At 48.0% G+C, this 25,877-nt stretch overlaps 1 protein-coding gene across 1 annotated transcript; it reads right to left on the bottom strand.

Moving 5' to 3' along the window:
- Nucleotides 1-1,799: 1,799 nt before the first annotated feature.
- On the bottom strand, nucleotides 1,800-24,268 carry CNN2 (calponin 2). Its single transcript, XM_033136916.1, has 8 exons — nucleotides 24,103-24,268; nucleotides 13,028-13,149; nucleotides 12,060-12,126; nucleotides 10,320-10,457; nucleotides 8,470-8,586; nucleotides 7,442-7,588; nucleotides 5,746-5,964; nucleotides 1,800-1,868 (listed from the first exon to the last, which is right to left on the bottom strand). Exons 1-8 carry the CDS (start codon nucleotides 24,163-24,165, stop codon nucleotides 1,800-1,802), a joined length of 942 nt encoding a protein of 313 aa, XP_032992807.1. The 5' UTR covers nucleotides 24,166-24,268.
- Nucleotides 24,269-25,877: the final 1,609 nt, after the last annotated feature.

Below are 25,877 nucleotides of genomic sequence, written 5' to 3'. Positions count from 1 at the left end.
CCAGAGGTGCATTTTAAATAAAAGCACACATTCTACTCATGTAAAAACACCAGGCAGGCCCCACAAATAACCCAGAGATGCATTTTAAATAAAAGCACACATTCTACTCATGTAAAAACACCAGGCAGGCCCCACAAATAACCCAGAGATGCATTTTAAATAAAAGCACACATTCTACTCATGCGAAAACACCAGGCAGGCCCCACAAATAACCCAGAGATGCATTTTAAATAAAAGCACACATTCTACTCATGCGAAAACACCAGGCAGGCCCCACAAATAACCCAGAGATGCATTTTAAATAAAAGGACACATTCTACTCCTGTAAGAACACCAGGCAGGCCCCATAAACAACCCAGAGATGCATTTTAAATAAAAGGACACATTCTACTCATGCAAAAACACCAGGCAGGCCCCACAAATAACCCAGAGATGCATTTTAAATAAAAGCACACATTCTACTCATGCAAAAACACCAGGCAGGCCCCACAAATATCCCAGAGATGCATTTTAAATAAAAGCACACATTCTACTCATGCAAAAACACCAGGCAGGCCCCACAAATAACCCAGAGATGCATTTTAAATAAAAGGACACATTCTACTCATGTAAAAACACCAGGCAGGCCCCACAAATATCCCAGAGATGCATTTTAAATAAAAGGACACGTTCATGTGAAAACACCAGGCAGGCCCCACAAATATCCCAGAGATGCATTTTAAATAAAAGCACACATTCTACTCATGCAAAAACACCAGGCAGGCCCCACAAATAACCCAGAGATGCATTTTAAATAAAAGGACACATTCTACTCATGTAAAAACACCAGGCAGGCCCCACAAATATCCCAGAGATGCATTTTAAATAAAAGGACACGTTCATGTGAAAACACCAGGCAGGCCCACAAATAACCCAGAGATGCATTTTAAATAAAAGCACACATTCTACTCATGCAAAAACACCAGGCAGGCCCCACAAATAACCCAGAGATGCATTTTAAATAAAAGGACACATTCTACTCATGTAAAAACACCAGGCAGGCCCCACAAATAACCCAGAGATGCATTTTAAATAAAAGCATACATTCTACTCATGTAAAAACACCAGGCAGGCCCCACAAATAATCCAGAGATGCATTTTAAATAAAAGGACACATTCTACTCATGTAAAAATCACAATGATTCCCAGACCATCCGCGGGCCGGATTGAGAAGGCGATTGGGCCGCATCCGGCCCCCGGGCCTTAGTTTGCAGACCCCCTGGTGTATTGCAAAATGGGAAACTAGTTATCACCCAGCCCTAATATATATACCTCTGATCTGAACAAATAAGATCATCACCCTCTTGACAGACACACACAACTGAAAAAAAAACATGCACACCAAGGCTTCTCTGCTTCTGAAGCATTTTATTGCTTATATTCAAATATTGCAGTTTCACATTTTTGTATTTTGTCCCAGTTACACCCCTCTTCCGTTTCACAGGGTAAAACACAGCAGCTCCCCAGCTCCCTCCCCAAGAAAACAGAAACTTGCGGCGGCTGTTATCCGTACGGTTATGGGAGGAGACTGTCCAGTTTCTGTTTTTTAAAAAGGGAGGACGTTTAGAAATGAAGAAAGAGCCACATTTTTTTGTTGGGGGGTGGAGAAGCCTTCCCCCCTCCAAAAACCCCCCCACCAAGAATGGCATTGGCCTCCAGGTTTAAAAAGCAGGGAAGAGAGAATCTGGAAGTCCAGAAACCTCTGGAAAGGCCAATTCCTATTTTAAACGCAGCGGAAATGAGGAACTTGGTGCCCTGAACTAGAATTCCCGGCAGGCGATGTGGCAAATGTCGAGAGTTGGGGAATCCAGGGCATCAGATTCCCCATGCTTGGAATAAAAGGCTTTTTTATGGCAAAAAGAACCCCCAATATCTTTGCTAAAAACACGTTCCTGAGGACTAGCACCTCTGTTGTTGCAGCGAGTGCAAGGCAAGAGATTTCTGCGACAAAACGAGCATTGCAGGCAGTGTTTTTTTCGGGGGGGGGGTATGCAGGAGTACACATACCCCTAAACATTTTGTGAATCTTTGTTCTTTAGTCTATTTACTGTATTTATTTGTGTCCCCCCCCATCCATTTGAACAATAAAATGGTGGTTTTCTTGCGTTAACGTTTTCTAAAGGGGGAAAAAAGCACTGGTTGCAGGAGATCGTGGACAGTTGTTTAGACCCAAATTCCCCCAACCCCAAATTCTGGAATCAGAAACAGCCTTTGTCTCTGAAAAGACACGGGTTTGGTTTCTGTAGCTCTTTGGAGTCAGTCCACTAGAGATCTGTGCAGCTCTGAAGTCTGCAAATACAGGTGAAACTCGAAAAATTAGAATATCGTGGAAAGGTTCGTTTCTTTCAGTAATTCAACTTAAAAGGTGAAACTAATATATGAGATAGACTCATGACATGCAAAGCAAGATATGTGTCAAGCCTTTATTTGTTATAATTGTGATGAGTATGGCGTGCAGCTGATGAGAACCCCAAATTAATCTCAACTTTGGGGTTTTAATCAGCTGTGCGCCATAATCATCACAATTATAACAAACAAAGGCTTGACATATCTCGCTTTGCATGTCATGAGTCTATCTCATATATTAAACTCCAGTAGCTAATGAAAACAATTGCTTACATAAATGGACTTTCCCACAATATTCAAATTTTTCAAGTTTCACCTGTATCTCCCCAGAGTCCTACCGAGAGCAGACCCACAGAAACCGACGAGACTTTCATATATAGGTCTACTCAAGAGTATTGAGTTAGTAGGAAACAACTTAGCGGGCTATAGCTTTCTACAACAGTGTTGTTCCCCAAACTTGGGGTCTCCGGTTTCGATTTTTTTTTTTTTAAGACTACAATCCCCATCATCCATGGCCAAAGGTCCGGCTAGCTGGGAGTGATGGGAGTTGTAGTCCAACGAGAGTTGGGAGACCCGACTTTGGGAAAGTTTGAGAAACCTAGATGGCCGCGGGTTCCTCGGCCGTGGCCTGGAGGAAGTCTTTCCGACCTTTTTCCCACATCCATTAGCAAACAGACGGTTTAGTGATCATGAGATTCCCTACGGAGAAATTAAGGCTATTGATGGAATGCTTATAAAAGATTTAAGATGTGCGGACATATTTTTTTTAAAAAAACAACATATTGGTCCCTTAGCATCACAACAACAAAAATAGATCCTTTAAGCATTATATAAAGGCTTACAAAGTTCTTTTCAATTTCTTTTTTTAAAAAAAGAGGAGTTTTGGTTTTACTTGTGAAAGGCAGAATTCTTGGTCCCTTAAAAAAAAAAGTTATGTAGCAGCAAGAAATGGGCACCTAAGGCCTCGGAGGAGAAGAGTGGGAAGGGGGGGGGGAGAGAGAGAGAAGTTGCAATCCTGAAAGCCTTTTCAAGCGGCTAGACCTCATCGGGTTAGGCAACCGTCACCCCAAAATATAGCACTACGCAAATCGGCTACAGCAATAGTGATCCTGGCAGAATCAAAAATCCCCCAAAACAGGTACGGCAGCTAGATCTTCCTAAAAATATTAAAAACCGGATCTCGCCCTCCGTGCAGCAATCAGAGTTTGCAAAACGAGCTTCGGGTAAGTATCGTTGTCGGCAGGCGAATCGAGAAACGTGCAAGCTGCCGTTTCGACTGAAAAGTTTTCAAAATCGTTTCCCAATGAAGGCACAAAGGTGAACTGAACCATGTTAAGTGCTATAGATTTTTTAAAAAAAATGTTGTTGTTTTTTTTTACCTTCTACAAGCTACAAGCTCTACAGATCCCAGAGAACTCTGCTTCGTTTTTAAAAAAAAAAATGAAATCTAAGTTTCTAGTCCTCGTGACGGACATATTTAGAAAAGAGGTTATTGTCCTTGAAGCCAGTGCATTTTCTGGGCTCTGCCGAGTGACCCCTTTTCTCCTGTTAATATTCCTTTTTCCCGGTTCATCCCTCGTTTATACACATATGCTTGCATCGGCGTTAATATCACTTGCACAAAAAATTAAAATAAAGGAACTCCATTCTGAAAAGACACCATTAAAATGCATGTAAACGGTCGTCAATTTTGCATGATTCAGGTTCCGGCAAGGAAACAAAATCAAATTGATCTTGCAGAATTATTATTATTATTATTATTTTAAGTGTGGGCAATTCTAAAGGCTATGTTAAGGCTACCAGATTTTTTTTTTCAATTTTCAACTTCAATGGATTTTGTATGGGGACAGATTTGCAAATCTGGGGACGTCTGGTAACCTTAGGCTGTGTGTACACCATCATTCAATGTGAGCACAGAAGGCTGGGCTGTTTTATTGCTGCAAAAAAACAAAAACCGCCCAGGAGTTTTCTAGACCAGATGGTTGTGAACATTATGGTCTGTGGGCAATGCAGGATTCCTCACCGGTTCAGAAAAGCGACTGCATGACATTGGACTTAATTTTATCTGCCCAGCCCAATTTATTTTTCGCTCTCCGGAGCCTCGTGTAATCGTCGAGTTGGAATGGGCCCCCCAGGGTTCATCTAGTCCAACCCCCTGAAATGCAGGAATCTCAGAATCGGCCCGGGTTTCAATGGGTCGACTCAGCAAATGGCTAATGTCGGGTGACAACCCCTATTGTAAAGGTAAAGGGACCCCTGACCATTAGGTCCAGTCGCGGACGACTCTGGGGTTGCGGCGCTCATCTCGCTTTACTGGCCGAGGGAGCCGGCGTCCAGCTTCCGGGTCATGTGGCCAGCAGGACTAAGCCGCTTCTGGCGAACCAGAGCAGCACACGGAAACGCCATTTGCCTTCCCGCCGGAGCGGTACCTATTTATCTACTTGCACTTTGACGTGCTTCCGAACTGCTAGGTTGGCAGGAGCTGGGACCGAGCAACGGGAGCTCACCCCGTCGCGGCGGGGATTCGAACCGCCGACCTTCCGATCGGCAAGCCCTAGGCTCTGCGGTTTAACCCACAGCGCCACCCGCGTCCCATCCAACCCCTATTGTAGGCACATCTAACTCACAGGAGTCTGCAATCTACTCCTAGCATTTATAAAGCTGGCAAAGATCTACCCATTGTTATTGGAGGGAGCGAGGAGCGTGCATGGGGTGTGTGTGTGTGGAAGACGAGTTCTTGACCCTTTTTTGGGTTGGGGGAGAACCAAGAGTTGTTGAGGTTTTTTTGTTTTTTGAAGGGGGGTTTAACAGGGTTGTTGAGCTTTTCCTAGGGGAGGATGCAAAAAAAAATCACCAATAAACACATCCAGCGCTGATAGGAAACTATCGCCAATCGTCGGCAGCAGACGCCAAGCGACCGCCCACTGGCCGCATCAGAGCAACGGGGTGGGGGGGGGGGCAGAGAACTTCATTCTACAGCATTTTCCACACAGTGATAGGTCACGATCCCGCGGTCGACCAAGATCTCCCTGGGATCTGCCTGTCGACCGGTTGGACGGCTCTGCCCCGGTGTATTTACATCCGGAAACTCGGTAAGATTTCGAGAGACCCGGGCGGGTTGGTGGTGTAAACACAGCCTTGGATCTGGGCCCAAATGAGACCCCCTTTCTTAAAAAAAAAAGAAAGGAAGAACGGGAGACCTTTTGTTTTTATCTCCGCTTACGTCGGGGCTACACAGAGAAAATATTCTCATTTTTAAGATTGCAGTATCTGGGGCAATTAGGAGGCGGAAACCGTACAATGGTGACTTGCGGTGGGGGGGGGGGTGAGTCGGGGAAAACCGGAGGGGGACAGGGAAACGTTCCCGTCGTTATGCGCCGCGTTGGCCGCCTCGCCAGGGGTGCCCTGGGGGCAGTACTTGGGGTCGTAGATTTGGCGCCCCAAGCCGAAAACCTGCCCGCTCTGGTTGGCCCCCTGGTTGTAGCCCATCTGCAGAGACATGGAGCTGTCGTCGCATTTGTCCGTGCCCAGCTTCGAATCGTAGATGTGCCGCCTTGTGCCCGGAGCCGTCATGCCAACCTGATCGGGGAGGGAAGTATAAAAAATAAAAAAAATGAGGAAGAATTTGAGCTCGTATGCATGATGCCGTTAAGAGTTAGGGTGGGCGAAAGCGGGAACGGAAGAATATTTATTTGCATCAGTCACGAGCCATAGCAATAAAATAAAATAAAACGTGCCGAAAGGTAAAGGTAAAGGGACCCCTGACCGTTAGGTCCAGTCGCGGACGACTCTGGGGTTGCGGTGCTCATCTCGCTTTACTGGCCGAAGGAGCCGGCGTCCAGCTTCCGGGTCATGTGGCCAGCATGACTAAGCCGCTTCTGGCGAACCAAAACAGCGCACGGAAACGCCGTTTACCTTCCCGCCGGAGCTGGACCTATTTATCTACTTGCACTTTTGACGTGCTTTTGAACTGCTAGGTGGGCAGGAGCTGGGACCGAGCAACGGGAGCTCATCCCGTCGTGGGGATTCGAACCGCCGACCTTCCGATCGGCAAGCCCTAGGCTCTGTGGTTAAATCCACAGCGCCACCTGCAGGTACATCTCCCCAAAGTGCCAGCTAACCTGCTTCTCCGGCTACTGCGCACAAGGGTCTATCTTCCAAAAAGCGAAAGAGACAATCCCGGTTTATTATTTATTTCGTAAAATTTACAAACCGCCTGTTTACATTTTTTTAAAAAAAAACAAAAAACAAAAAAGAGGATTTCAATTGCTTTATCAGTAAGAAAAACTGGCGACAGCTTTCAAAAAGTTTAAACAGCAACAGTGTAAAAACAGATTAAAATGCACAGCGACTAACTGGATGTTGATTGCTGATTTATAACTAAGGATTTATGTGAGCTGACAAAGTGAAGAATAACTATTCTTCATATTTGGGGATATGTTACAGTAAAAGTCTGGCAGGAATTGAAAAAGAACAGCCGATGGAAAATGAAGAAGAGAGAGACAGAGAAAAAATATATATGGATAAGATGCTAAAACACGTTAATTGTTCTAAAAATGTGATTTGGTAATCTATGTAATACTGAACAGCAAATAAGGGCTGGGTGGTGAAACATCCAGGCTGTGGAAGTCGACTTTTTAATGCGTATTCAATCTGAATTAATTTGTTGGCAATTTGTTAAAAGTATTTTGAAAAGCAATAAAAAATAAATTATTTGATTTGGATTGTTTTAATTGGCTTTTAATTCAGAATGTATAATTGGGATTTATTATCTGTGTTATGATTTAGGATTCGGTATATGATTTGATATGTTATTAATTGGAATATTATTAATGGAAAACCAATAATAAAAATGGTTTATAAAAAAATAATAACTGGCCAAAAATAAAATAAAAACTCGCATCCGCTTTCTAAACACGCAGATAGGCTTGTCTGGACAAGAATGGTTTTTTTTTTTGTTAAGGAAAGGATACAGCAAAAGTCACCTGCCTGATATCAAGTGGCAGGGAGTTCCAATGATCAGAGTTCTTACCAATTAAGCAGCAGGTGTCCTTACCTGACTAGCACATTTGTTTGTCCCCATTTGGAGGCTGATGGTGGAATGGTCCATCGGAGGTAGGATCTGGTTCTTGGGGTCGTAGAGATGTCTCCGGGTGCCGTAAGCTGTCATCCCCGACTGGCTGGCGCATTTGTTGGTGCCCATCTGAAACCAGAGAGGTTGGGGGGGGGGGTTTACACGACGGCCCTGCGCCTCTTGCTGAAACATGTGGGTGATGCACCCATGACAGACCCCGAAGTCAGAGATGGACTAGGATAGACCCCGTTCCCTGGTACGGCTGATGGTCATGGGAGGAGTCCATAATAAATTATCTATCTATCTATCTATCTAATGAGTCAGGATGCACCAACATTTGGAGGGAAGCAGATTCCTGCATGAAAATGACCTGGAAACTAGAACTAATCCAGAATGCGGCAGCTAAACTGGTGACTGGGAGCGTCCGCCGAGACCACATAAGACCTACATTGGCTCCCAGGATGTTTCCGAGCACAATTCAAAGTGTTGGTGCTGAACTTGAAAGCCCTAAACCAGGCACAGGCAAACTCCGGCCCTCCAGATGTTTTGGAACTACAATTCCCATCATCCCTAGCTAACAGGACCAGTGGTCAGGGATGATGGGAATTGTAGTCTCAAAAAAACACATGGAGGGCCGGAGTTTGCCTATGCCTGACCTAAAGGAGCGTCTCCACCCCAGACGCCGGGGTCCATCTCCCGAGGGACTTCTGGCGGTTTCCTCCCTGCGAGAAGCGAGGTTGCAGGGAACCAGGCAGAGGGCCTTCTCGGTGGTGGCACCCGCCCTCCCATCAGATGTCAAGGAAATAAACAACTATCTGACTTTTAGAAGACACCTGAAGGCAGCCCTGTTTTAGGGAAGCTTTTAAAGTTCGATGTTTTATTCTGTTTTTAGTGTTCCGTTGGGAGCTGCCCAGAGTGGCTGGGGAGGTCCAGCCAGATGGGCGGGGTACAAATAATACAATTTAACAACAACAACAACAACAACAACAACAACAACAACAACAACTCACCTGCAAACCGATGACGCACTGTCCGGCTTTCAGCTTTGCATCGTCAAAGCACCGCTCCTGCTTCTCAGAATACTTCACGCCGATGTCGACCCCGCTGTCAATTCCCTTCGTCTTGGCCTGGGGGGGGGGGGGAGAGAGAAGAAGAGCCTTAAAGGAAACCTCTCCCGTTCAGTCTCAAAAACTGGCTTAAAACTTCTGCAGATTTTGATCGCGTCTCTCTCCACAAGTTTCTAGTCCTCATGGCCCAAGAGGAACAGACTCTGCAAACACGTTTACTTAACATAGCTCTTTGGGTTTATTGCCGGCCCCCCTCTTGCCGTATCCTTGCAAAGAATTATTCAGGGCGAGCCTGGAGCTACCAAACTGAATATTAAGGAATTTATATTTTTAAAACACCATAGGCTAGGAATTACATTTCTTACAGGGTTCTTTACTCGCTAAGATTTGGAAGAAAGTCCTGGACCAATTAAATATGACTGTAAGGAAACAGTTAAAATTTTCACCAGCCACCATCACCCTGGCACAGCTCAGCCAATCAGCCACTACCACCCTGGCACAACCCAGCCAATCAGCCACCCCATTTTGCGGCACAGCCAATCAGCCACCCCACAGTGCAGTGTGTCCAGTCAGCCACCACCATCCTGGCGCATCCCAGCCAATCAGCCACCCCATTCCGCGGCACAGACAATCAGCCACCCCACAGTGTGGTGCAGCCAATCGGCTGCCACCACCACCCTGGCGCAGCCCAGCCAATCAGCCACCCGATGGTGCAGCACAACCAATCAGACGCCACCACCCTGGCACAGCCCAGCCAATCAGCCATCCTGTGATGCAGCCCAGCCAATCAGCCACCCCACAGTGTGGTGCAGCCAATCAGCCACCATCACCCTGGCACAGCCCAGCCAATCAGCCACCCGGCGGTGCAGCACAGCCAATCAGCCACTACCACCCTGGCACAACCCAGCCAATCAACCTCCCCATTCTGTGGCACAGCCAATCAGCCGCCACCACCCTGGCGCAGCCCAGCCAATCAACCTCCCCATTCTGTGGCACAGCCAATCAGCCGCCACCACCCTGGCGCAGCCCAGCCAATCAACCTCCCCATTCTGTGGCACAGCCAATCAGCCGCCACCACCCTGGCGCAGCCCAGCCAATCAACCTCCCCATTCTGTGGCACAGCCAATCAGCCACCATCACCCTGGCACAGCCCAGCCAATCAGCCACCCGGCGGTGCAGCACAGCCAATCAGCCACTACCACCCTGGCACAACCCAGCCAATCAACCTCCCCATTCTGTGGCACAGCCAATCAGCCGCCACCACCCTGGCGCAGCCCAGCCAATCAACCTCCCCATTCTGTGGCACAGCCAATCAGCCGCCACCACCCTGGCGCAGCCCAGCCAATCAACCTCCCCATTCTGTGGCACAGCCAATCAGCCGCCACCACCCTGGCACAACCCAGCCAATCAACCTCCCCATTCTGTGGCACAGCCAATCAGCCGCCACCACCCTGGCGCAGCCCAGCCAATCAACCTCCCCATTCTGTGGCACAGCCAATCAGCCACCATCACCCTGGCACAGCCCAGCCAATCAGCCACCCGGCGGTGCAGCACAGCCAATCAGCCACTACCACCCTGGCACAACCCAGCCAATCAATCTCCCCATTCTGTGGCACAGCCAATCAGCCACTACCACCCTGGCACAACCCAGCCAATCAACCTCCCCATTCTGTGGCACAGCCAATCAGCCGCCACCACCCTGGCGCAGCCCAGCCAATCAGCCACCTGATGGAGGCCATCGGGCACTGTTGTTGAGCCCCAAGAAGGCACCCGGTTGCACCCGGTTGACTCACCATGCCGGCCAGCGCCAAGAGCGACACCTGGACCTGGGTCATGTTCCCGTTCTCGAACAGGTCGTTGGCTTCGAAGACGTCGACGGGCTTCAGGCCGTAGCTCATCATGGCCTTGATGAAGTTGGAGAGGTTCTCGAGCTGCCAAAGGAAAGGGCGGCCGAGTCAACCCCCAGAAGCCCCTTCTGACACAACTAGGGGATTCCTTTTAAATCGTCCGGGGTTCGCGTTGGGATTCATTGGCGAATTTCCGGAGGGGGCAGAGCTCATCCCTGATATAAGTACCAACGTGGAGGTTGGCAGATTTTAAATACAGTGATAACCTTCAATAGAGACAATTTATGCTACCCGAGTTAGGAAGAGAGCAGAGGGAATTGTCGCAGATCCTTTACATCCCGGTCATCATCTGCTTGATTCACTTCCATCTGGACGTCGCTACAGGACTTCATATACAAAATCGGCCAGGCACAAGAATAGTTTTTTCCCTTGTGCCATTAAATTGTTAAATTCGTAGTTGTATAGCTTAAGGGGAGGTAAATTATGGGTGGGGTTTCTTTGCTTCTTTGTATTGTGAGAGGAACAAGTGTCTGTATGTTTACATTGCAATGTAGCCAAAACAAATTCCAAGTATGTTGGAAAATGTACTTGGCCAATAATAATAAATTATTCCTATTATTCCTATTATAACCTTGGTTCTCAAACGCCTTGGTACTCAAACCGTTCCGGTTTCCGAACGTTTTCCGGAAGCCGAACATCCGCTGCTGGCTATTGTTTCCGGGGCGCCTGCGCCAATCAGAAGCCGCGCCTCGGTTTCCGAACATTTCAGAAGATGAAACAGACTTCCGGAACGGGTTACGTTTGGCGCTTCTGTTTCCGCTATTTATTTCGCGTTTTTGTTTTTGAGGCTTTTCCGGTTCATTTGCTTTCGTGACTGTTTGGAACCCAGTCCAGCCACTGATTCATTGACTGATTGTGTGACTGCGGAAATGGATAAAGGACCCCAATCCGAACAATGACCATCATCAGTGTGGGTAAGGGGGAATTTTTTATTTTATTTTTATCATCCACAATACTGTCTTAATTATTTTATAGTACAGGATATTGATTAATGCATTCATTTTATGGATCAATGGCATTGTTAGATTATAATATAATATAATATAATATAATATAATATAATATAATATAATATAATATATACCCTGCCCATCTGGCTGGGTTTCTCCGGCCACTCTGGGCGGCTTCCAAAAAATGTTAAAATACAATAATCTATTAAACATTAAAAGCTTCCCTAAACAGGGCTGCTTTCAGATGTCTCCTAAAAGTCTGGTAGTTGGTTTTCTCTTTGACATCTGGTGGGAGGGTGTTCCACAGGGTCGGTGCCACCACCGAGAAGGCCCTCCGCCTGGTTCCCTGCAACTTGATGGTAAAATCCACGTTATTAAAAATTGCTGTTTTAGGGGTTGTTTTTAAAAGTCTGGAACGGATTAATCCATTTTGCATTCCTTTCTATGGGGAAGCGTGCCTTGGTTTTGGAACGTTTTGGTTTTGGAACAGACCTCCGGAAAGGATTAAGTTTGAGAACCGAGGTAACACTGTATACTTCCCCTGGCCCCAGAACACAGGTCAGCCTTAAAGGCATTCCTGAGCCCACCTCCCTAAGAAAGAATAAAACCCCTTATTCGTGTCAATTCAAACCCATTGCGGGTTTTGCACCTGACTGCTGCAGTAGAGGGAACATACCTGGTGCCAGTTGAGGCCTGAGCGATTAATTTTCCTTATCGAACCCGGCTGAAGTTTGTTCATTAGCCTGGGGAGGAGAACAAACACACACACACGTAAGGTTTCAACGCCGTTTTTAGCACCAACCCAAAATGCGAATTCTTTAGGTGTGACAAACGAGGAAGAAGCATCGCGGAGGGATGAGGAGTGCAGATGCTACTTTTAAAAAACCAGATTCCGGCCACTGGCCCATGGCCCAAATTTGCACCTGCTAATTTATACACAAAGGTGACATATACAATGGAACACACCTTTTCAAGATTGTTTTCCTGGCAGACCTGGAACTAGACTTCATAATCTGATACAGCCTATGGTCTTTGCTTGGAAACTTCGTTTTAAATTTGTATTTATTAATAAACTCATAAGGCATCGTTTCTGGGCCTTTGACCATTTTGGTTGTCCGTATCCTTCTTGAACTGTGGTGCCCAGAACTGGACACAGTATTCCAGGTGAGGCCTGACCAGAGCGGAATACAGTGGTACTATTACTTCCCTCGATCGAGATGCTATACTCCTCTTGATGCAGCCCAGAATTGCATTGGCTTTTTTAGCTGCTGCATCACACTGTTGACTCATGTCAAGTTTCTGGTCTACCAAGACTCCTAGATCCAGTTGCAGAACACCCTTTACCAAAGATGTCATGTGCTTTGACGACACTCGAACTCAGGACGCAAGGGAGAAACGTGCTAAGAGGAAGGCACGCTTGGCAAATCCACACCGGGATCAACTCCCGCCTGGGAACCAATGTCGCCACTGTGGAAGGATGTGTGGATCCAGAATTGGCCTCCACAGTCACTTACGGACTCACTGTTAAGACTGTGTTCATGGAAGACAATCTTACTCGGCTACAAAGAAGATATACATTATAAAATGAATTTTTAAAAATATATACCGAAAGAAAGCACGCATAAAACACGAAAGCCTACTCACTCGCAAAGTGCAACGCCATCTTTCAGCCCCTTCTGAAAATCGGGGCCGATCTCTCTTCCGGTGACGCTTTCTATCCATGTCCTTAATTCTGCTTCTTTCTGAGGGTCGTATTTCAGCGCAAGCTGGAGGGGGAAAGAGGAGAGAAACAGGTTCAGGATTCCACAAAGTGCATTCCCCGAGGGCCGGCCAACGGTGTCAGAAATCAAGTCACGTACAAAGGTGCGACCGGGAAGTCCGGCGAACGGTCACAGAAACCGGACAGCGAGAAATATCCGAACATACGATCGGCATCGGAAACAGACGAAATGCTCACAATTGTGCACGGAGAGGGAGCCGTAACTCGAAAGGCAGCGTACGAGTGGTTTAAGTGTTTCCGCTAAGGGCGGCAAACCTTCGAAGATGACCGTCAGACGAGCAAATGTCGACAGAGTTCGGGAGTTATTGAAGCGGGATCGGCGTTTGTCCGCCCGAATGATGGCGGAAGAATCGCATATTCCGCGCGAGATCGTTCCTGAGTTGTCCCACCCTCGGTATTCTCCCGATCTGACCCCACCGGATTTCTTTCCGTTTTCCAGAACTGAAATCTGCACTGAAAGGGCACAGGTTTTTCCGGTATTGTAGGTACAGACATTGAAAACAAAGACATTAGACTTTTCCAATACGCAGTGGCTGCAGCTAGAATTCTTCTAGCATAGAAATGGAATCAAGAAGAATTACCGACGAAAGAAGAATGGACAGTGAAATTGACTGAATATGCAGAACTGGATAAAATGACGGCAAGAATCCGGGAACAGCGGGACCAGAAGTTCATCAAAGACTGGTTAAAATTTACGAACTATTTAAAAGACAATTTACAATTGAATATGCTAATAGGATTTCAAGAAGTTTTGTAGTTATTGTGTAGATATATTATTGTAAGTAGGGTAGTAAAAGTAAGAAGGAATTTTATGATAACGGAAGCAATGGTTGATGAAAGAAGTATAATACCAAGATATGATTCCGAAAGCCATGTGGAGGGATTGAGGGAAGTCACGGCTTTGTAAGCCAAAGTTGGAAAATGTATGAAAATGTTTGAATTCTATAATGTAGTAGTATAGTGTAAAAATAATAAAAATTATGTATTAAAAGGGGGGGGCACAGGTTTTTCCAACATTTCACATGCCCAAGCTGCTGTGACGAGGGAACTGGAAGGGGTACGGACAGAGGACTTCTGCAGAAGTTTCCAACAGTTCTGCGAAAGTTGTCAACGGTGCGCCGTATCAGAGAGGGGTAGTATGAAGGCTTGTACATTCAAATATTTCTCGTTGTCCGATTTCAGTGAACATTCCGGTCATGCCTTGCATTTTTTAACTGGTGCTGGTCCAATTGCGACCAAGCGCAGATCTCTGGGCGCCAGGTTGGCGACCGACATCTCCATTTGGCCGGCCCCTCCATCTTTCTTAAGCAGGGAAGCAAAAGAGCTTCTTCCTTTTTTATCAATGATTTTTATTGATTTTAATATACACATATAATTACATAAAATAGCTTGTATTCTGTATCTAATACAGACTTCCGATCTTCCATGCTCTGTCTTCTTTAAATCAAACTTTTATATTTCACATTCTTATCCAATTTTCATAATTCAATAACTAATCTCTCAAACTTATACATCTAACGTTCTCAAAATATACATAATTTGTTTCCCTTTTCAAACGTCTACTAATTACCTTTCTGTTCTATTTCCATTTGCTGAATTTCCCTTCCCGTTATGAGGTTTGTTTGCATATTAATCTACTTTACACATCTTGTCTATTATATATGTCATATAATTTCCCCATTCTTTTCGAGAAGTTTCGTCACCCTGTTGCCTGATTTTTGATGTCAATTTAGCAATTTCCATATATATTCCATAATCTTTTGTTGCCACTGCTCAACCGTTGGGATGCAAAAGAGCGTCTTCCATTGATCTCCGACCTTTTCCTCCAACGAGGACATGGTTCGGCCCCCCATCTCAGCTAATCCTTACGATGACCCTGCAAGGTAGGTCAAGAGCAGGCATCCCCAAACTCCAGATGTTTTGGGACTACAATTCCCATCATCCCTGACCACTGGTCCTGTTAGCTAGGGATCATGGGAGTTGTAGTCCCAAAACATCTGGAGGGCAGGGTTTTGGAGGTGCCTGGTCAAGCGTCTGTGACTCATTCCAAGGTCACTAAATGAGCTTCCTGACGGAGTGGGGATTCGAACCCTGATCTGCCAGGTCCTCGTTCGACACTCTGACCACTATGCCACACTGCCTTCCTAGGGCCCTTCTGCTATGGGGCAGCCAGTGTGGTGTAGTGGTTAAGAGCGGTAGACTCATAATCTGGTGAACCGGGTTCGCGTCTCCTCTCCTCCACATGCAGCTGCTGGGTGACCTTGGGCTAGCCACACTTCTCTGAAGTCTCTCAGCCCCACTCACCCCACAGAGGGTTTGTTGTGGGGGGAGGAAGGGAAAGGAGAACGTGAGCCGCTTTGAGACTCCTTCGGGTAGTGATAAAGCGGGATATCAAATCTAAACTCTTCTATAAATTAAGAAGGCAAAACAAATCTGTAAGAATTGCAGAGAGGGTAATTGGTGTTAGCTTGCCTTCAATAGAGACAATTTATGCTCCCCGAGTTAGGAAGAGAGCAGAGAGAATTGTCGCAGATCCTTTACATCCCGGTCATCATCTGCTTGATTTACTTCCATCTGGACGTCGCTACAGGACTTCATATACAAAATCGGCCAGGCACAAGAATAGTTTTCTCCCCCCTTGTGCCATTAAATTGTTAAATTCGTAGTTGTATAGCTGAAGGGGAGGTAAAATATGGGTGGGGTTTCTTTGCTTCTTTGTATTGTGAGAGGAACAAGTGTCTGTATGTTTACATTGCAATGTAGCCGAAACAAATTCCAAGTATGTTGGAAAATGTACTTGGCCAATAATAAATTATTCCTAAATTATTCCTATTCCAAATCCACCCAGCCAGGGGACATTCTGAGATTCGAACTCGGGGCCTGCGGTGCCAAGCAGACGCTCTACAGCGCCAAGCCCCAGCCCTTCCCCGTGACAATCGTACATTTGGGCGCTTGCGTCATCGGAAGCCGTTCCTGCCCCCTTGCGCTCTCCAGTTACAAAAGAAAAGAAAGAAAGAAAAGAACCGGAGAGAATGAAGAAATCCCATAATAACCTGGGAGAACAGGGCAAGCCTGACGCCACAAACAGGCTGCATGTCTCAACTTCCTGCTGAGCAAGAAAAAAAAGGAGAGTGTGCATGTGGCCCCGTGCCTTCCTGGAAAACAAGCTGCACACTCCCATGTTCCTTTCGGGGTCGATTCTCGGCCTCAATAAACTTCGAAGCTTTGCCAGGCGCGATTCAGCCACAGGGGTCCATATTCCTGCAGCCCTGGCACAAGACATAAACTGTCTTGTTATATAAGCTGGCGTGCCTTCAAACTAGACCTGGCACCTGCGCCAACCTTCAGGGTGTCTGCGGAGACGCTCAGAAGAAGAGGTTCGGGCGGCGCCGGATTTACGTGTAAGATCAACAAGCTGTGGCTCAGGGCCCCACTCCCTTGGGAGCCCCAAAGAAATTTAAAGGGTGGGGGAGAACTGGATGTACGGTACATTTCCAAAATATAAGATAAAAAAAAGATACAATAAAACCTACATACAGCGTTTTGTGATGCGTAGGCTTCTATGATATAAGTCATGGTTTAAGGTAAAGGGAACCCTGACGGTTAGGTCCAGTCGCGGATGGCTCTTGGGTCGTCCATATAGCATATACAGTACAGGTGAAACTCGAAAAATCAGAATATGGTGGCAAAGTCCATTTAGGTAAGCAATTGTTTTCATTAGCTACTGGAGTTTAATATATAAGATAGACTCATGACATGCAAAGCGAGATACGTCAAGCCTTTGCTTGTTATAATTGTGATGATTGTGGCTGATGAAAACCCCAAAGTTGAGATTAATTTGGGGTTCTCACCAGCTGTACGCCATAATCATCACAATCGTAACAAATAAAGGCTTGACATATCTTGCTTTGCATGTCATGAGTCTATATCTCATATATTAGTTTCCCCTTTTAAGTTGAATTACTGGAAGAAATGAACCTTTCCACGATATTCTAATTTTTCGAGTTTCACCTGTATTTGCAGACTTCAGAGCTGCACAGATCTCTAGTGGACTGACTCCAAAGAGCTACAGAAACCGAACCTGTGTCTCTTCTAATTTTTCGAGTTTCACCTGTATACCATCAATGACCACATAGCATATATTCAACACACACACAAAAACGACCATTTGTTGTTGACAAAGGACAGCTGGACCTATAAAGGGCCCCATTACCTTCAGTAGCTTGGTAAAGGTAAAGGGACCCCTGACCGTTAGGTCAGTCGTAGACCACTCTGCGAGGGAGCCAGCATACAGCTTCGGGGTCATGTGGCCAGCATGACTAAGCCGCTTCTGGCGAACCAGAGCAGCGCACGGAAACGCCGTTTACCTTCCCGCCGGAGCGGTGCCTATTTATCTACTTGCACTTTTGACGTGCTTTCGAACTGCTAGGTTGGCAGGAGCAGGGACCGAGCAACGGGAGCTCACCCAGCCGTCACGGGGATTCGAACCGCAGACCTTCCGATCGGCAAGCGCTAGGCTCAGTGGTTTAACCCACAGCGCCACCTGCGTCCCCTTCATCTCTTCTAACCCCCTGCAAAAACAGAGCACAAGAGAGCATCTGAGAGGAACTCTCCTTTTTTCTCGGATGGAGAATCGGAGCCCCTGGCTTCCTCGCGCCAGCTATTGCCAGCTCTCCTTGCCCTGTTGCCTGTTCCCCCTCTGGCTTGGGTGCGGTACCTGGCCACCGAGGACGAGAAGCGCTGAGCCATCGGGCGGCGAGAGTCTCCTTTCGAAATGTGCCGAGGGGCCGGGACCTGGGTGCCCTCTCATTGCAAGCCTACCCAGTTTGCAAGCGGCGGAGGCAAAGCTTCGCACGCTTGATGGCACCGCATAATTGACCCCTAAGTGTTCCCCGAGGACCTGGGCGGCTCAGGTAACGCAGGAATCGGGTCAGGAACCGGAGAGACTTGCCAACGGGCACGCAACCCAAGTTTGTGCCCAAGCCAAGAGCTTCTCATTTTTCACCTGGCGAGGGTTTTTAGCTCACTCGGCAGGGACTCTTGATCTCAGGGTCCCGGGTTCAAGACACCCATACGGGCGAAAAAGATTCCTGCATTGCAGGGGGTGGGAAGTGGATCAGGGACCGGAGAACTCAGACCCTCCAGATGTTTTGGGGGGCTACAACTCCCATCATCCCTGACCACTGGTCCTGTTAGCTAGGGGTGATGGGAGTTGTAGTCCCAAAACATTTGGAGGGCCGGAGTTTATGCCTGGACTAGATGACCCTTGGTCTCATCAGGAGACGGAGGGAACGTCCTATCGTTATGTGGTGGACCTGTGAATCTTTGTACTTTTGTCCATTTGCCGTGTTCGTTTCCCTCCGATTTGAGCTATTAAACGGTGATTTCCTTGAGTCAAAATGAGAGTATTCCCTAAACTGTGTGTTTGTTTGTTTTTTAAAGGGGAAAAAGCACTGGGTGAAATCAAGTTGTGGGGGGGGGGGGAGAGAGAGATTCTCACGAGCGGCACAAAATAACAATAAATAATGACCCCGGTGGGAAAACTCGGGACCCAAACCCAGCCGCTAGCTATGGAAGTCCCGGGTTCGAATCTCGCCTTTCCCAGGAACTCTGCCTACGTCAGAGACAAGTCACCAACCCCTGTCTATTGCCGTTTCAATGTCTCTGCACTACAGAATCGGCGACCGACGAGGAAGTGGAACAAGATACACTCTGATGGCAATGATTCAGATTTGCTTACACGCACAAAAACCACAGTTTGGGAGAAGACTAAAATTTGCCCGAGCGTTGAAACTCTCCTCCGGCCTTTCCATAGATCGCCTCTCTCCAGATTTGGCCTTGTCCTTAATTTGAAGGGGGAAAAAATACTTTCGCAACAGGCAATGCCCTCAAAGGCCCAGCCTCTATCCAGACAGCTGCTAAAATCCCACTGAAAAAGATGGCGTGATTAAACTTCCACCTGTCAGCAATAAATATATCTATTCGTAATTTCGGGCAGGTAGTGGAAGGTGAGAAATCTGCAACGTCTGACGTTTCATCTCCTTGAACTCCTCCACCCCAGCTGCTCATTACAGCAGCTTACTTCACAGAAGACTCAGATCCTGAGTTTGTTTATTTCCTCCGCCCTCCTCGTCCATTTTCCTTTTATGCCTAGTCTTTTTTTAAAAAATTAAAAATAAAAGACTTTGTGGTTTTGGAGGCCTCCTTGGGCATCGGAGTTAGGTAGCTGGCATAACTTTCCGCACAAATAAAATTTGAAAAAGCGCTACTTTGCTGCCGCATTATTAACCAGAGTCCTCTCGAGCTTCTTCGGTTAACAGGGCGGCCTGCGATTCGCACCCAGAATGCAGGGATTAAATCAGCACATGCTCGACGTACTCTGGGCGGAATCGCACGGGTGGAAAAACGGGAATCCCTTCCAGACTTTTCCAAGTCTCGGCACGATCGGGTGGCTCCGACGAGACTCCAGAACAAAAACAAACAGAGGTTCCCAGGAATGGCAGTGTTTCTGGGACGCAGCCAGAACAACACCAGACTGAAGCAACTGAGAGGGGGTGGGAGGAAACCGGGGAACCGAGCGCAGCTCTAGGATTTGTAAGATTTCAGAGTTAAGGGGTCACAGCAGTGTCAGAGACGCAGATATATAAGCCAGGCACCAAATCTGGCAACTCAAATGTCTATTCACCGGTGGGGAGGGGGTTGGGATAGACCCCTTTCCATAGATTCTGCGATTCTGTGATCTCAGCTCGACTGTAGCTTGCTCTGACAACAATTCATTTAGTCCCAGTATGCGAGGAGGAGAAACAGACACAGGGGAAATGTAAATGGCATTAACTAATGACTAGGGACGCGGGTGGCGCTGTGGGTTAAACCACAGAGCCTAGGGCTTTGCCGATCAGAAGGTCGGCGGTTCGAATCCCTGCAATGACGGGATGAGCTCCCGTTGCTCAGTCCCTGCTCCTGCCCACCTAGCAGTTCGAAAGCACGTCAAAGTGCAAGTAGATAAATAGGTACCGCTCTGGCGGGAAGGTAAACGGCGTTTCCGTGCACTGCTCTGGTTCGCCAGAAGCGGCTTAGACATGCCAGCCACATGACCCGGAAGCTGTACGCCGGCTCCCTCGGCCCATAAAGCGAGATGAGCGCCGCAACCCCAGAGTCGTCCGTGACTGGACCTAACAGTCAGGGGTCCCTTTACCTTTACAGCAGAGGTGTTTCTTTAAAATACAGGTGTGTATCTGAAGAATTAGGTACATAAAGAAACCTTGCACCCTGCCTGGTCATGTCTCCAGGGATGAGAGAGCCGAGGACAGCGTTAGAAACTCAAGATAACATGAGCTCATCGCCACCAAATGGCACCTCAAACGTAGGCCGCAACAGAACACCTGGACACCATTCCCCCCCCCCATGGAGTTTATTACTACAGTGGAACCTTGGTTCTCAAACTTAATCTGTTCCAGAACCCCATTCAATTCCTGAAACATTCAAAAACCAAGGAAGGCACGGCTTCCGATTGGCACAGGCGCCCCAGAAACGATAGCCGACAGCCGTATCGGATTTTCGGCCTTCGGGAGCCGATCTGTCCGTCGACCAAGCAGTTCGAGAACCGAGGTTCCACTGTATTCCTAAACCAACTTTATTTGTGCCTTATATTTTAAAGAAAACAAACCTCAAAGCAGTTGACAACACACTGAAACATAAAAGGAAGGAGATTCTGACTGAACGTACATTTTACCGGTAAGAGCTGTTCAACTGTGAGGTGGAAGGTGGACTCTCCTTCCTCGTAGGTTTTTAAGAAGAGGTTGGGTGGCCATCTGTCATGGATGATTTAGCTGAGATTCCTAAACGGCAGGGGGTTGGACTGGATGACCCCTGGGGGATCCCTCCCAACTCTATGATTCTATGAAACGAAACAATCCATGTAACAACGGGAAGGACTGCAGGGAGTCAGCTGGCTCGATGGGAAACATCAGCCGCCAACTCGGTTCCCAGAAATCGCCCCGCAGTCGTGTCAGGAGCAAAACGCGCCTTGGGGAATTTTGAGCACTGGGCAAGAGGTTCCGGCGAGGAGGAAGGCAAGGCGTTGAGCCAGAAATAATCCCAAGGAGGAACAATTTCCTCCCACCAACTTGGACGGCTCTGAAAAGAGGATGAGACAAACTGATGGAGCGAAGGTAAAAAGGACCCCTGGATGGTTAAGTCCAGTCAAAGGTGACTCTGGGGTTGCGGCGCTCATCTCACTTTCAGGCCAAGGGAGCCGTCGTTTGTCCGCAGACAGCTTTCCGGGTCATGTGCCCAGCAGGACTAAACCGTTTCTGGCGCAACGGGACACCGTGACGGAAACCAGAGCGCACGGAAACGCCGTTTACCTTCCCACCGCAGCGGTACCTATTTATCTACTTGCACTTTTGACGTGCTTTCGAACTGCTAGGTTGCCAGGAGCTGGGACAGAGCAACGGGAGCTCACCACCGTCGCCGGGATTCGAACCGCCGACCTGCAAGCCCAAGAGGCTCAGTGGTTTAGACCACAGCTGGTTTGTTTGTTTGGTTGGTTTTTAAAAAAGATCTATTTTTGCATCCCAGCTAGTGTTTTGCAAATATCAAAGCAGTTCAGAGATGCTTCTGAATAACCGCGTTAAAAAATAAAAATAAAAATTTCAGAGTGATCCGTTTGGGTTGCCACAAGCGTTTTAAAGATTTAGATTTGTTTGGGCGCTGAGTGAAAAACCAGAAGCTGAGAGGGAAAGTACAGTATATCAAAAGCAAAAGGAACCGCTACTGATTTTTATGTATCAGCGACTTTGTATTAATGTAACCTTTTTATCCGTAGCTCTGTATTTTTTGTCACATTTTGTTTAAGCTGTCTTCTGTTGCCTTGTTAATGTTTTTTCATACGCTGCTCAGAGATGTTTTCAAATATATCAAGCAGTATAGAAATCAAATGATACGGAAATCATATCAAAACGTTTAAACTGGGGACTCTCGGGCTCCGGGCTCAAAGACTTTGCAGCTACAAGGCCAAAAGCTGAGAAGTCACCCCAGGACTCAAGAAAACAAATGCCCAGAGTCTCCGAAAAAGGAAGGGGAAAAGCAGTTGGTAAAAAAAAACCAGAAGCCATCCTATTTCACTGGAAGGCCCAGTTACTCAGGGGTAAACAAAAGGAAACCATCACAAAAGGGCCAGTTGCAGCTCCAACCGCAGCTCAATTTCACAAGGGACTAGCACCTTTGGGGGCTTTCAAAGAAAGATTATTTGCTTGTCCTTTTTACACGTCTTCCCTCCAAAGACCTCAAACTTGGCCTACACAGCTGCCTAGCTGTCAACTTTTTCCCTTTTCTTGCGAGGAATCCTATTTGGAATAAGCGAATTTTCCCTTTTTTTTGACAGCTTACGCACAGTTCTTCGCAATTTGGATCCTCGCAGCAGCCCTGCTGGGACTGAGCCCTAGCGGATGGTCAACAAGCGAGATTCACCTCTGGAGTTGGAGAGATTTGAACCCAGGGCTCCCAGACACTCTACAACCACTATGTTGCCTGCAAGGGGGAGTGAGGTATGGTGAAATTCAATTCCGGGGGGGTGTGAGCCTTCAGCATCCCTGCTTTCACTTTCAGGCATCAGACAGGCCTGGGAGATTAATTAATTTCACCCCCAATGAGCTTTCGGGGGGGGGGGGAGAAGTTAACTGCAACTTTCTTGTATACTGTACAACCTTTTTGTATTTTTTAATGAAGAGTGAAGCCTATAAATATTTGAATAAATGGGATATAATTTTGTGCGTGTGTGTGTATATGAAATAAGCAAAAATAAAATGCACCCAGAGCGAGCCACTTCTCCCGAGCTGCCCACCTCACAGGGTTGTCGCTGGAATTAAATGAGAGGGGGCACGATCCATAAACGTCGCCTAGAGTCCCTTTGGAAGAAAAATGTGGCTATGTCTATGTGCACATAGGCATAGCTGCCCCCCCCTCAATTAAAATATTTAACTGAGGTTCTGTTCCCCCCCCCCCAACATAAAGCCTGCCCCCTGTCCTGTGTGTGCAATAAATAAATAAAATAAATCCACGGCAAACCACTTTTCCAGAGCTGCCTTCCTCACAGGGTTGGTGTGGGATTGAATCAGTGCTGGGGGGGGGGGGGAGAAGACCCACATATGCCACCTTGAGTCCCTTGTGGGTGGGGGGAAAAGTGGGCTCTGGGCTGCATTAAATGAATCCAATTCGTCGGTCGAATAAACCCGGAGCGTTCCCGGCGGTGCCTCTCCAAAGCCGCCTACCTCGCAGAGTTGTGGTGGGGATTGCATCAGCGCGGGGGGGGGGGGCAGAGACCTACATACGCCACCTTGAGACGGGGGTGCGGTGGGGTGGGTGGGGGGCGTGGCGGCTCCAGACTGCGTTCAATAAACGCAACTCGCCCGTCGAATAAACCCGACGCGCTCGCGGCGCCACCTCTCCAAAGCGGCCTACCTCGCGGGGTTGTTGTGGGGACTGAATCAGCGCTGGGGGAGCGGGGAGCGGGGAGCGGGGAGAGAGAGACCCACATACGCTACCTTGAGTCCCTGATGGGTATGTGTGTGTGGGGGGTGGGGGGAGTGGACTCGAGACTGCGTTCAATAAAGGCAATCCTTCGGTCGAATAAACCCGGAGGGCTCATCGCGGCGCCACCTCTCCAAAACGGCCTACCTCGCGGGGTTGTTGTGGGGATTGAATCGGCGCGGGGGGGGGGAGGCAGAGACCAACATGCGCCACCTTGAGATCCTTGTGCGTGGTTGTGTGTGTGTGTGGGGGGGGGGTGGGCTCTAGATTGCGTTCAATAAATGCAATCCGTCGGGTCGAATAAACCCGGAGCGCTCGCGGCGGCGGCGGCGGCGCCTCTCCAAAGTACCCCCTCCGTGCGCCCAGGGCGCATTTACGCATTTGGCGAGGGGCGCGCGGGACCACCTACCCGGTTCTTCACCTCGGCCGACAAGCCGTAGCTGGGTCCCTTGTTGAATTGGTTGTTGCTCATCCTGTGCCGGGGCAGGGCGCTGTCTGGCGGGGCAGGCGCGCTCGGGACACGCTCCAAAAGCAGGGCACCCGCTCCGCGCGCCTCCGCCCGCCCTCGGCGAAGTTTTTGGGGGCCAGCCGAGCGCCGCCTCCCGCGCGCTGATTGGCCGCCAGTTGAAATAGCCTTATAAGGGCAGAAAGAGCCGAATTCCTGCAGGATGGGAGTTTCCTGTGTGTGGGTCTCCTTCGAGAGGAAAAGAAAGGGAAAAGAAAAAAGGGGGGGGAACGAGAAAAAAGCGCAAAGCAAAACACCCCGCGCAATTCCCCGCAAAGGTCATAGAATCGTGGAGTCGGAAGGGACCCAAGGGTCATCTAGTCCAACCCCCTGCAACGCAGGAATCTCAGCTAAAGCATCCATGGCAGGTGGCCATCCAACCTCTGCTTAGAAACCTCCAAGGAAGGAGCGGGACCACTTTTGCAGGCATTGCTCCCCGCTTCCTCTCTCTCTCTCTGCGTCTTTGAAATAGTTTTGGGGACAGGTAGACATTCAACTGGTGAAGCTGAAACTTAAAACTGCTTTGAATCCTGCAGGATTCTGGCGACTGTGATAAAGTCCCCTCTTCCCTGTGCCTTATAATGGGCTCCTAGAAGGGTTTGGGGGTGGGGGTCTTCTAGTTTTGGGGACAGGCAGGCATTCAACTGGTGAAGCTGAAACTTAAGTAGCTTAGGGGAAAGCGTCGCCCTCTGCCCCAAAGCCTTATAATGGGCTCCTGGTGGCCTTTGAGGGTCCTCCTGTGTCCTTGACAGGTAGAGATTCAACTGGGGAAGCTTTTGGTCAGGCTGCTTAGCTTAAGGTTCACACCCTAACGGATTTTTGACATTTCAATTCACCACAATTCAAAAGCATCAATTCTCCGGCGATCAGTCTTCTTTATGGTCCAGCTCTCACTTCCGTACATCACTACTGGGAAAACCATGTTGTTGTTGTTCAGTCGTTCAGTCGTGTCCGACTCTTCGTGACCCCATGGACCAGAGCACGCCAGGCACGCCTATCCTTCACTTCCTCTCGCAGTTTGGCCAAACTCATGTTAGTAGCTTCGAGAACCCTGTCCAACCATCTCGTCCTCTGTCGTCCCCTTCTCCTTGTGCCCTCCATCTTTCCCAACATCAGGGTCTTTTCCAGGGAGTCTTCTCTTCTCATGAGGTGGCCAAAGTACTGGAGCCTCAACTTCAGGATCTGTCCTTCTAGTGAGCACTCAGGGCTGATTTCTTTGAGGATGGATAGGTTTGATCTTCTTGCAGTCCATGGGACTCTCAAGAGTCTCCTCCAGCACCATAATTCAAAAGCATCCATTCTTCGGCGATCAGTCTTCTTTATGGTCTCACTTCCATACATCACTACTGGGAAAACCATAGCTTGAACTAATACGGACCTTTGTCGGCAAGGTGACGTCTCTGCTTTTTAAGATGCTGTCTAGGTTCGTCATTGCTTTCCTCCCAAGAAGCAGGCGTCTTTCAATTTCGTGACTTCTGTCACCATCTGCAGTGATGGCCTGATTTAAAACAGACAGGGGGAAACCACCTGCACCTCTTTAACCGGCTCGAAAACCTCCTGCACCCCTTTAAAACCATGCATAATTTGGCTGGGCTGATTTCAGGTCCTGGGCGGAAGGGAGCCGACTCTCTCCCTCTTATCGGATTTCCTCGGAATTGTGTCCGGAAAACTTGATCTCT

Source organism: Lacerta agilis, chromosome 18, assembly GCF_009819535.1.
Source record: "Lacerta agilis isolate rLacAgi1 chromosome 18, rLacAgi1.pri, whole genome shotgun sequence".
Lineage (NCBI taxonomy): Eukaryota > Metazoa > Chordata > Lepidosauria > Squamata > Lacertidae > Lacerta > Lacerta agilis.
Note: the sequence above shows the minus strand (reverse complement) of the source record. Positions and strands in the feature narration are given on the sequence as shown.